Source organism: Herpailurus yagouaroundi, unplaced genomic scaffold (assembly GCF_014898765.1).
Source record: "Herpailurus yagouaroundi ecotype Mexico unplaced genomic scaffold, PumYag 208, whole genome shotgun sequence".
NCBI classification, from domain to species: Eukaryota; Metazoa; Chordata; class Mammalia; order Carnivora; family Felidae; genus Herpailurus; species Herpailurus yagouaroundi.
This window is the reverse complement of record NW_024412439.1, coordinates 11,086,087-11,096,317: the sequence shown is the minus strand read 5'-3', so window position 1 is coordinate 11,096,317 and position 10,231 is coordinate 11,086,087. Positions and strand designations below refer to the sequence as shown.

The 10,231-nt window shown below is 67.5% G+C and overlaps 2 protein-coding genes across 13 annotated transcripts in view; one reads left to right on the top strand and one right to left on the bottom strand.

Annotated features, from left to right (window-relative positions):
* Nucleotides 1–798, top strand: part of CHRNE (cholinergic receptor nicotinic epsilon subunit) — a 6,209-nt gene extending 5,411 nt beyond the window's left edge. The window contains exons 2-4 of the mRNA XM_040452947.1: nt 32–241; nt 342–448; nt 534–798. Coding sequence (XP_040308881.1) covers nt 32–241; nt 342–448; nt 534–683 — 467 coding nt within the window. The 3' untranslated portion in view covers nt 684–798. The remainder of the gene's footprint in view (nt 1–31; nt 242–341; nt 449–533) is intronic.
* Nucleotides 799–1,337: 539 nt separating this feature from the next.
* The window catches only part of MINK1 (misshapen like kinase 1), a 47,623-nt gene continuing 38,729 nt past the window's right edge, over nt 1,338–10,231 (bottom strand). Inside the window, exons 13-34 of one of the 12 annotated variants that reach the window (XM_040453466.1) lie at nt 9,031–9,144; nt 8,495–8,581; nt 8,059–8,280; nt 7,727–7,900; nt 7,176–7,376; nt 6,678–6,763; nt 6,411–6,563; nt 6,151–6,260; nt 5,862–5,950; nt 5,638–5,661; nt 5,389–5,549; nt 5,066–5,210; nt 4,846–4,983; nt 4,577–4,685; nt 4,031–4,198; nt 3,783–3,926; nt 3,456–3,590; nt 3,199–3,299; nt 2,977–3,126; nt 2,735–2,894; nt 2,510–2,649; nt 1,338–2,184 (exon numbers count right to left, since the gene is read on the bottom strand). In XM_040453466.1, the coding sequence (XP_040309400.1) occupies nt 2,101–2,184; nt 2,510–2,649; nt 2,735–2,894; nt 2,977–3,126; nt 3,199–3,299; nt 3,456–3,590; nt 3,783–3,926; nt 4,031–4,198; nt 4,577–4,685; nt 4,846–4,983; nt 5,066–5,210; nt 5,389–5,549; nt 5,638–5,661; nt 5,862–5,950; nt 6,151–6,260; nt 6,411–6,563; nt 6,678–6,763; nt 7,176–7,376; nt 7,727–7,900; nt 8,059–8,280; nt 8,495–8,581; nt 9,031–9,144 (2,895 nt within the window). In that variant the 3' untranslated portion in view covers nt 1,338–2,100. Of the gene's footprint in view, nt 2,185–2,509; nt 2,650–2,734; nt 2,895–2,976; nt 3,127–3,198; nt 3,300–3,455; nt 3,591–3,782; nt 3,941–4,030; nt 4,199–4,576; nt 4,686–4,845; nt 4,984–5,065; nt 5,211–5,388; nt 5,550–5,637; nt 5,662–5,861; nt 5,951–6,150; nt 6,261–6,410; nt 6,564–6,677; nt 6,764–7,175; nt 7,437–7,726; nt 7,901–8,058; nt 8,281–8,494; nt 8,582–9,030; nt 9,145–10,231 lie in introns of those variants that run through there. The other 11 variants (XM_040453463.1, XM_040453465.1, XM_040453464.1 and 8 more) reach the window with 11 other exon arrangements.

The following is a 10,231-nucleotide window of genomic DNA, read 5'->3' as shown; positions in this document are numbered from 1 at the left end:
GCGTGGCTCCGGCGGGGGGCGGGGCCGCGAGCTCGCCCCGCCCCCCGCCGCCAGGTCCTGCTGGAGCTGCTGCCTCGCCTCCTGGGCTCCCGTGCGCCGCCCGAGCCCCCCCGGGCCGCCTCGCCGCCCCGGCGCGCGTCGTCGGTGGGCCTGCTGCTCCGCGCCGAGGAGCTGATCCTGAAAAAGCCGCGGAGCGAGCTCGTGTTTGAGGGGCAGAGGCACCGGCATGGGCCCTGGACCGGTGAGCGGGGAGGACTCCGGGCGGGTCGGCGCGGGCGCCCGCGGCGGGGCGGGCTTCCCAGTGACCACCACCCCCCTCCCCGCCCGGGCGTCCCCACCAGCCGCCCTCTGCCAGAGCCTGGGCGCCGCCGCCCCCGAGGTCCGCTGCTGCGTGGACGCCGTGAACTTCGTGGCCGAGAGCACGCGGGACCAGGAGGCCTCCGGCGAGGTGCGGCAGGCACGGGAGGGCGGGGCGGGTGCTGGCTCGGGGGAGGCCCCTTCCCGGCCCCAGCCGGTGCCTGCTCCCTCCCCAGGAGGTGTCCGACTGGGTGCGCATGGGGAAGGCCCTCGACCACGTCTGCTTCTGGGCCGCCCTGGTGCTCTTCGGCGTGGGGTCCAGCCTCATCTTTCTGGGGGGCTACTTCAATCAAGTGCCCGAGCTGCCCTACCCGCCGTGTATGTAGACGGCTCTTCCACCGCCTCCGGGAGGAAACCGGGAGTGAAAAAAACCAAGTTGCGGTCGCTGCCGTAGTGGGATTCTTTCCCAATGCCGATAATAAACCCGGGCCTTTCCGTCTCCAGAGGAGTCGTGTGCGCACACGCGTGGGTCTGGCCACCGGGCAGGGGGCAGAAGCAGAGGGCAGACGGTTCAGGCAGGCTCTTGGGTGCCAGTCCGGAAACGGCTGCCCGCCCCTCCGCTCAGCCTTGCTGACCTCCCAGCTCTTCTGAGGCCCTCGTCCCGCGTTACCCTCCAGCCCTGTGAGCTTCTGAGCGCTCTTTGTCCCTTGATTAACCAAAAGCAAAGACGCCCCTTGGCAGGACTTGACGGAAGCCCGGCCCTTCCCTGTTGGAGTGGGCAGGGGCCACAGGCTCTCAGCAAAGGTTTCCGCGGGGGGGGGCCGGCCCCCCGCCACAGGGTAAGGCCGAGGGTGCCCTGGGGCACCCTCAGTCACTTCTGATTTACCCAGCATGGCCCCCCTGACCGCTTCCACCAAAACCCACTCATGCAGCTTCTGCCCCGCCCCGTCTGCCCCCTCTCCCCCACCTCTGCTGACTCATCCTGGCTGGGGTCCAGGACCCGGAGAGAAAACGGAAATAAAAGGGGGCCCGAGATGGTGGGAGCTGGTTGAATTGTCTTTATTAACAAACGGAATATCCAAGGCCACTACATTGAGAGGGGGCGGGGCTACTTGCTGCTCACACTATATACAGAGGCAAGCAAGGGGGTGCAGAGGGGGTGAGAGCTCCCTGCTCCCTCCCGCCACCAGGGAAGGACAGAGGCTAGAAAGAAATGGGGTCGGAAAGGGGGAAATGTTTTGGCTGGCGGGGTCCCCCCTCCATTCCCTGGGGGTTGGGGGGAGGGGAATCATTAAAGTGCTTTCAGAAAATGAGGAAATGGTCCCTGCCCCTGGAGTGGCTGGTGACCCCCCCCCCCAAAACCTAGGGCCCAGCGACCCCCCCCAGGGTCTGGTACATTCAAGGGGGGAGCCGGCTCCCCTGACGTGCAAATGAAGGGGCCCAGGGCCCTGCCCAGTCAGCAGCAGTGGGGGACCGGGCCTGAGCCCCCCCCCCCCCAGCGCTCTCCTCTGAGATGGAGAAAAGGGGGGTGGGGCTAGGCCCACTCACTTCCTGGTGAGGGGAAGCTGTGCCTCTCCCCAGAAGCTGGGACAGGCACAGGTTTTGGGGGAGAACCTATCGGGGAAAGAGGATGGTCACGTGATCACAAAAGCATCAGGGGTCAGAGGTCACGTTCCCAGCAGGCTCCAGTGAATCAAACCAGTAAAAAGCAAAAGCCCAGGGAGGGGAAAGAGGGGCGGCCTGGGGAGTCTGGCTGTGGTGGGGAGAGCTGGGTCCACTGGGGCAGCCCCAGCCCGGGCCCCGTCACCAGTTCATGATGCAGTTCCGATTCAGGGTCATGAAGTAAACCTGGCTGCTGCCCCCGGAGCGGACAGAGGCAAAGAACACCTGGGTGGGGTAGGAAGGGGGGGGGGGGGGGTGTGTCTCAGCCAGGAGACAGAGCCAGAGAGAAGCTGCTGCGAGTAGCCTCTCAGAGAGCCCCGCGCCCTCCCCTCGAAAGGCAGAGGTGCTTGGTGATGGGGGCGGGGAGGGGGGGCAGCCGCAGGCCTCCTGGGTGTCCAGGGCGCTCTCAGGGACGGAGGGCGAGGAAGGGCGGGCTGTGACGCAGGCTATGCCCCCTGGACCCCGTCTCACGAAGATCCCCCCGCCCCCCCCCCCCGCCCCCCCCCCCCCCCCCTCCGGCTCCGGGGCCGGAGGGCAAAGGGCCTCCCACCTTGTCGTTCCGCTCACACAGGAACTTAAGCCTCTGGGCTCGTTTGTGCATGAAGACGCCGTCCAGGTGGCCCGTCTCCACGGAGCGGATCTCAATGGCTTTCTCGCCCCAGCCCATGATCTGGTTGGAGCAGATGTAGGCTGGGGGAGAAGGGGGTCGGGCGGCAGTGAGTGGGCCACGGCCCGCCGCCCACCCCGGGGCAGCCTGGGGGCGGGGCCCACTCACCCACAGAGGTGGGCATCTCTCCCCACTGCAGCACCACGTCCTTGATGATGCGCCCGTACGTGTTCACGTACACGCCCTCGTCCTCGTAGCACAGGAGCATCTCCATGCCGTCCGTGTTGGGGAGGAAGATGATGGCGTGGGGCGTGATCTGGCTCTGGATCTGGGGACGAGAGCATGCGATGCACGCGTGTCCAGAGCCCGGGGTGGCGGTCGCGCTCCTCCCGAAGCCCCGCCAAACTTACATGCACGGGGATGTAGATGTCGTAGCTGTTCCCCGAGTCGACATCCACAGCGTGGAAACCGGCACTGGAGCCGTAGATGACCTTGAGCCGCTGACCCTCCTCCACGGTCAGGTCGACCAGCAGAGGGCGGTGAGGGAGGTCGGCAAAGGACTGTGGAGGAGAGAAGGGCTCAGGGATGCGGCCAGGGTGCCGGGCCGGCGGAGGGGCTGCGGTGGGGACTACCTTGAAGGCCATGAACTTGTGGTAGGGCTTGGGGGCCCAGGCATACACCTCCACGGAGCTCTTCAGGGCGATGACCAGGAACTTAATGCGCTCGTATTTCACTGGGGGCAGGGAAGAGGAGTCCCACGGGTCGGTCACCAGACCCCAAACCCAGTCGCCCAGCCTCTGGCTTCGAGGCTCAGCCACTAAGCTCAGGGCCCCCTTTCCGTCTTCTCGTAAAGCAACGCGCCCTGGCCACCGCGTTGAGCCCTCCTCACCCACGCGGTAGTGCCCGCAGCCCTCCATGTCGCCCACAGTGGTCCAGCCCTGCTTCTTCTCCACTTCCGGATCGTTGTGCAGAATCTTGTTCCGGAGCCAGGACAGGTAATACACCCGCAGTTTGTTCCTTTTCCCTGAAGGGAGGACACACACCCCGTCACCCGAGGTCTAGCATCCACCTCTGCGCCTTCCCCTGCCCACCCCCCCCCCCCCCCCCCCCCAACGGGCTGAGCAACCGCGGCCCCGCCTCCAGGCCCTCCTCCCAGGCTGCAGGCGGCCGCCGGGCAGCCCAGAGCGGAGCCCTCCCCCCGCCCCCCTCCCCACACCTGAGATGGTGATGAGCAAGTTGAGCCCCTCTAGCACGTCCATTTGCTGGAAGCGCCGCCGCCCGATGAGCCCGTACACCTTGCCCTGCCCGCTTCGGTCCAGCAGCATCAGACCGTTCTCGGTGCCCACCAGCAGGTTGACGCCTGCAACGGGAGCCCTTGGGCAGATGAGAGGCAGCCAGGCCCTCACCCGACCGGGAGCCCCGGGGTGCGCCGGACCCCTCTTTTCCTTCCCGGCCCTGGCTTACCCCAAAGGGCCGCACAGAGGATCTCGGAATTGAATCGCTTCTTGTATTTCCGGATCTCGGGGGTCTCGCTGTGGGCCCGGGTGTTGGTGGGGTTCACGTTGACCACGGAGCCTTTCCGCACGTCGTACTGGAGCTGATCGAGCCGACCGCCCTCTCCCCCGACCAGGGCTGCCGGGAAGAGGAGAAGGGGGAGGGGAGGAGGGCTGTAGCCCCCTCCCCTGTCCCTCCTGAACCCAGCCCTACATCTGGTGGAGGCCCCTGCGAATGAACGAACGAACGAACGAACGAACGAACGCTCAGCAGGAAAGGGGAGGGAGGAGAAGGAGCAAATGGCCTCAAACAATCCGTATCCGGTCAGGTGCCGGGGCCACTCTGAGCATTTTTCCTCGCGGCTCTAAGGGGCCTTAGGCGCCCTTGCTGCCTCTGTGCCAGGGTAGGGGCGTCGGGCCAAAGCGGAGGCCACCACTGCCTCCTAAAGCTGCGCCATCAGCGGCCCACCTGTGCCCTTCACCAGGCCTCACGGCAAGTCTGTCCTCCCGTCCTCACCTGTGATGGGGATGGTATCCCCACTGCCTCCGGGCTGGTAGATCCCTAGGTCCACAAACATCGTGAACGAGCTCTTGCCAGGGGCCTTTACCAGCCCACGAGACTGGTACTGTGGGGGTGGGGCAGCAGTCAGGCAAACACCGGACACCCGGCCCCTGGGCCCCCCCAGCCCCGCCCCCACCCCCAGGTTGCCGAGCTCCGCCCCACCCCCTGCAGTGGCCCCCAGCGCCCCTACCCACTGCCCCCTGGGTCTGCACCCGCCCACTTACGTCGCCGCCTCCCTCCTTGGATGGGGGGCTTTGACCTTTGCCGCTCTCGGTGGGCGAGTGGCTGGGCTGGACCACATCGGGCAGGTTTGTGTAGCCGTTGCTGTCCGCGTGCAGCAGGCCGCGCTCCTCCTCAGGAGTCTGCAGGGACAGAGGGAAGGGAGCCAGTGCCCGGCCGAGGACGGGGGAGAGCAGGTGGCGGGGAGGAGGGGGGCCCACTCACGCGCTGGACCACCATGGTGCCGCCCCCATAGGGGGTCTGGGTCCCCGCGATCTCCTCCACGTCATGGACCACCATGGTGCTGACGCTGTCTGTGTCTCCGTCGCTGCCACAGGAGAAAGAACGGCCGTCGGTCCCCAGGTCCTGCCTGCCACGGGGTGGAGACGGGGGGGGGACCGGCGGGTGCTTCGCGCTGGCTCCTGGTGGACGTGGCGGTGGGAGGCCGATGGGGACCCCGGAGCAGACCCCGTTGTCTAGGTCAGCAGTGACGGCCAGGGTCCCCTAGGAAAAGGAGAACCCTGCCCTCCCCCAGAGCGCCCCCATACCGGGCCCCAGGGGTATCTCTGCTCCCCTCTGATGGCTCGCCATTGCTTTCTTCCTCGTCCTCGCTGCTTTCCACCTCCTCGCTGGAAGACGAGTAGTCCATGGCCTTCTTGGGAGGCCGCGGGGCCTCGTCCAGGGCCCGCTCCTTCAGGAGCACGAAGTCCTGTAGAGGGTGCCGCGTGAGGAGGGGAGGGGGGGGGTTACAGGGGGTGCCGGAGGGGAGGGGCTCCCGAGCAGGCCTTCTCACTAACCTCGCCGATGGCACGCTTATAGCTCTGGGAGGGGCGGCGGGGGGAGAAGGACAGCCAGGAGGAAGCAGGAGAGAGGTGAAGAAAGGTCAGTAGCTGAGAAGTGCAGCCCGCAGCCCCTTGGCACGAGGGTTAAGGGAGGCCCCACCCCCGCACCTGGCTCCTGGGGGCTCCCGAGGCTCCCAGCCCCCACCCAGGAGACGTCAGGGCCGCGGCTGCGGACTTACTGCGGGCCGGCCCGGCCGGGAGCGGTGGTCATCAGGCTTGGCTTTGTTCCCAGGGGAGAGCACTGGGGAGCTATCCAGCTTGGAGGAGGCTGCGTGGGGCAGAGCGGGAGAAGGAAGGTCACGGACACCTGGTCATTCGGGGCGGACCCCAGAGCTCAGCCAGGCTCCACATCCAGCCGGGCCCAGCCTGGCGCCCAAGGGTGTCCTGCCTAAAGTTGCCAAAGGCAGGATCCCTATGACAGAGGCTGGGTCCCGGCCCCGGAGGAGGCTGCCCAGGCTGGCGCCATACCTCCCACGCGGTTCCGCTCTAGCGAGCCAGCCTGGGGCAGGTGCCCGTGCGAGGGGAGGGCACCTTCCGAGCGTTCCCAGCCAGGGTCGCTCCTCCTGAGGTCGGGGTTACTGTGGGGAAGGCAGAGACAGGTCAGGAAGATAGGTGTCCCCCTGAGCGCTGAGCTGCACAGCAGAGGGAGCCACCACCGGGGGGGGGGGAAGCAGGTGGCAGGAGCGAGGGCAGGAGTGAGTTGGGGAGGGGACAGACAACTCCATTACCTACAGGCGTTGGGCGGACCAGGGGGCTGAGCGGGGGGCCCCGGAGGCTTGGGGGAGCCCCGCTCGGCCCGCCTTTGCAGATAGATTTGCCAGGCGGAGTTGCTGCGAGGTCTGTGGAGGGAGCACAGGGGTGCCGGGGGCGGGGCGGGGGCGCTGAGGTGACGGGGTGGGGGGCCTGCCCGCCCCGAGGCAGGTAACCTGGTAGACTCCCCTCTGCACAGCCCGCCCCACGCCCCGGGCCACCACGCGACTGCCCCCGGGTGCTACCTGGCACGGACGGCCTGAGCCGGCCGGGCCCCTCCGGCCCCACTGGTGTTAAGGGCAGTGGCGATGGACGAGGTCCTCTGAGGCACCTGAGGAGGGCGGGGCGGGGAGGGGGTCAGTGTGCTCGGTGCCAGCGCCGGGCCAGAAGCTCCTCAAGCGTGCGGCCTCATTTAGGCCCCCGATGGGGACACCCCCCGCTTCGCACGGACAGGCAAACTGAGGCCGGGGGAGCTGAGGACTTTGTCCACAGTCATGGAGCGGGGACTCCACCCCAGGAAACCAGCCCCTAGAGCTCCCCTGGCACCCTGGGCATTCTCCCCTCCTCTCAATCATCCCTGGGGGCAGGGACACAGCCCTGGCCTCCCGCCCTCCTCCTCCCGCCCTCCTCCTCCCTTCCAGCCCCGAGTGCCTCTCCATCTCGCCCGCTCCCCACCACTCGCCACCCTTTCCCTCCCAGGCTGTTTGTCTCCCGTTTCCCCGGCCCCGCGGCCCCACCCGTACCTTGGGTGGGGTCTCAGTGTCCGGCCGGACCCAGGATGGGGGGTTCGGGCTGGGGCCAGGCCCTTCCGAGGTGGGATCTGAATTCTGGCGGATGACCGCTCCTCGGGTGCCGGGCGCGGCAGCGGGTGTGGGGACGGCAGGGTCGGGCTCGTGGGAGGCCGGGAAGGCAGCCAGGTTTCGGGTGGGCTGGTCCTGCAGGGACTGGGATCGGGGTACGGGCGCTGCATATGGCTTCAGTGGGACCCGGTGTGCCACCAGGCTCTGCAGGGAAAGACCAGGGAGGGTGGGCTGCCCGCTCTGAGGCACGTCCCCACCTGGGAGGGGGGGGGGTGCCTGGGCCGGGAGGAAGGAGCAAGGAAAGCCTCGGGCTTCCGAGTGTCCACTGCAGGAGACGTGCTCCTGAAGGCCGAGAACAGCCAGGACGGGGCCCGCAGCGCCCCCACGGTCCCTGGCTGAGGCTGCGCCCGCTCGCGTGCAGACACGTACACGTGACAGAGCTGTGCGGAGCGAGGCTCCTGCGTGTGTCATCGCGGGAACGGGGACAGACTCACCTTGTGCGGTCCCTCCTGGGGCTCCACCGGCCTCTGCATAGGAGGAGTTTGGGAAAGGGGGCCCGCGGGCCCGGGGGAGGCCTGGGGAACGGGGGTCTCGGGCCCTGCGCCGCCGGGCTTGGTTTTGGCCAGGGGAGAGTTCTGCTGCTTATTCATCCTCGTTCTCTCTTCCACCTGCGGTGGGAAAGGGCTTGCGTCCCCCCCTTCTCAAACCACAGGTACCCCCCCCCCCCCCCCGTCCCCAGGCCCCACACGCGCCAGGCGCCCCGTTCCCCTTTCCGCCGCCCGCCGCGTGCAAGGTCTCGGTCTCGGCGGTCGGGGGCCGCGGGTACCTCGCGCGCCCAGGCGGGCTTGTCCGCGGGACCGACGCCCCGGCCGTAGTGATACAGCGGCTTCCGGTCTGTGGGCGGGACCTGCTGCTGCTGCTGCTGCTTCTGCAGCTGCTGCTGCTGCTGCTGCTGCTGCAGGGACTTGAGGTAGGCGTGCTCCTGCTGCAGCTGCCTCTGCAGGCGCTCGGACTGCCGCTGCTCCTCCAGCTGCTTCCGCTTGTACTCCTGGGCCCAAGGGTAGGGACGGCGGCTCAGCGCGGGGCGGCCCCACGAGGGCGCGGGCGAGCCCTTGCCCTCCTCCGGCCGCTCCGGGCGGGGGAACGGGCGTCTTCCCCCCCGGCGCCTGGCGGGGTCCCCTCCCCGGAAGCGCCGCCGCCCCCGCTCCGGCTCGGGAGCTTTGAGTCCGCATCTTCCCCGAGGAAGCCGGGGACCCCGTTACCAGCAGCAGGGCCTGTTCCTGGAGCAGCTGTTGCTGAAGGATCTCGAGCTGTCGCTGCTCCTCCTCTAGCCTGTGACGAATATATTCCTGGGGGGGACGGGGTGGGAGGGCAAAGGGCAGGGGGAGAGGAGGAAAAGGCAAGGGGGTGGGGGGCGGCGGCGGCGGCGTGGGAAGGCGGGATCGGTGGGGTGAGGATGAAGAGGAAAGCGGGGAGAATCAGAGAGAGGACAGACGGGGTTGGGGGGAGGCAATGAGGAGGAGGCGGGCGTGCGGGGCCCCGCAAGCGGCGGTGCAGGGGTGAGGCCGCGAGGATGGAGCGAAGAGATGGGGAATGAAGGCACAGAGACAGGAAGAGGGCAGGGAGCCGGGGTGCGGGTCGAAGGGTGGGAGAAAACAGAGAGAGAGAGTGAAGCTGGAAAAGATAGGGGGAATCTGGGGGGTCGGGAAAGAAGCGGAGAGGCGTCGGGTGCAGGGAGGCAGGCGGCGGGCGCAGGGGGAGGCGAGGGAGGGCCGGGTGTTTGCGGCGGGCGCTGTACCTGCTCGCGCTCCGCCTGCCGCCGCTCCTCCTCCCGCCGCAGCACCTGCATGTCCTCCAGCCGCCGCTCCTCCTTCTCCTGCAGCTTCCGCTGCTCCCGCTCCCGCCGCTGTTGCTGTGAGGGGGGGAAGGGGTGGTCTGCGGGTCTGCCCCCGAACTCCGCAGGGCCCGAAGGGGGATCGGGTCCCCTGCCGGAGCGGAGACGCCCGCTGGACGGTGCGGGCAGAACCTGCCCCTCGGGACACTGGTGGTGAAAGGCGGCGGCCCCCACCTGCTTCCGCAAGCCCGCCGGCCCCAGAGCCCCCGGGGGGGGGGGGGGGGGCGGGTTCGGCTCAGGAAAAACCGCTGGGCGAGGCGGCCGCGCCGGGGACGTGCAGGCTGTGTGTGCCTGCTGCCCACAGTGGGCCACCTAGGAGGACACCTGTCAGCTCCTCCAGCAAGCAAGCGGGCGACGGCGCAGTGACGGCTGCTGGCCACAAGAGGGCGGCAGGCGCGCACAGGCGCGGCGGCGTCCAGGCCCGGCCGCCCCAACTGGAGCGGAGCGCGGCCCCGAGGAGCAGCTCCGGGGACACTCTAGCCCTCCGCTGCCGCCAGCAGCCTTTACCACTCCGGGAATCTGTGCGCGGCGCCAGGCTTTCCCACAGGGTGTCCTTGGTTCGGGGGAAGCAGGGGCCGCTTCGGGAAGTCGGACCCGGAGCGTGCGATGCTTCCGTCTATACCATCACTTAGATGATTTTTGTGTGAAGTCTGGCTCTCCGCACACTTTAACACCATGGAACGTTTCAGCCCAAATCCCATCATTTAGGCAATTTTTAAACCAACCTAGACCTCCTTCCTCACCATGACCCTCCTGCAGAGGAAATACATTTGAGCACAGATGTATACAAATACATGCTTTTTAAGTTGGTGAGAAGAAAACCCTGCATCTATCTAAAAAGGAAGCTTATTGGGGCGCCTGGGTGGCTCAGTCGGTTAAGAGTCTGACTCTTGTTTCAGCTCCGGTCATGATCTCACGGTGTGTGAGTTCGAGCCCTGCATCGGGGCTCTGTGCTGACAGCTCAGAGCCTGCTTGGGATTCTCGCTCTCCCTCTCTCTCCCTCCCCTCCCCCACTCTCGGTCTCTAAAATAAATAAATAAAACTTAAAAAAAACTAAAAGGAAGATTATTGATGAAAAGGTATCCCCCCTCCCTCCCCATCCACC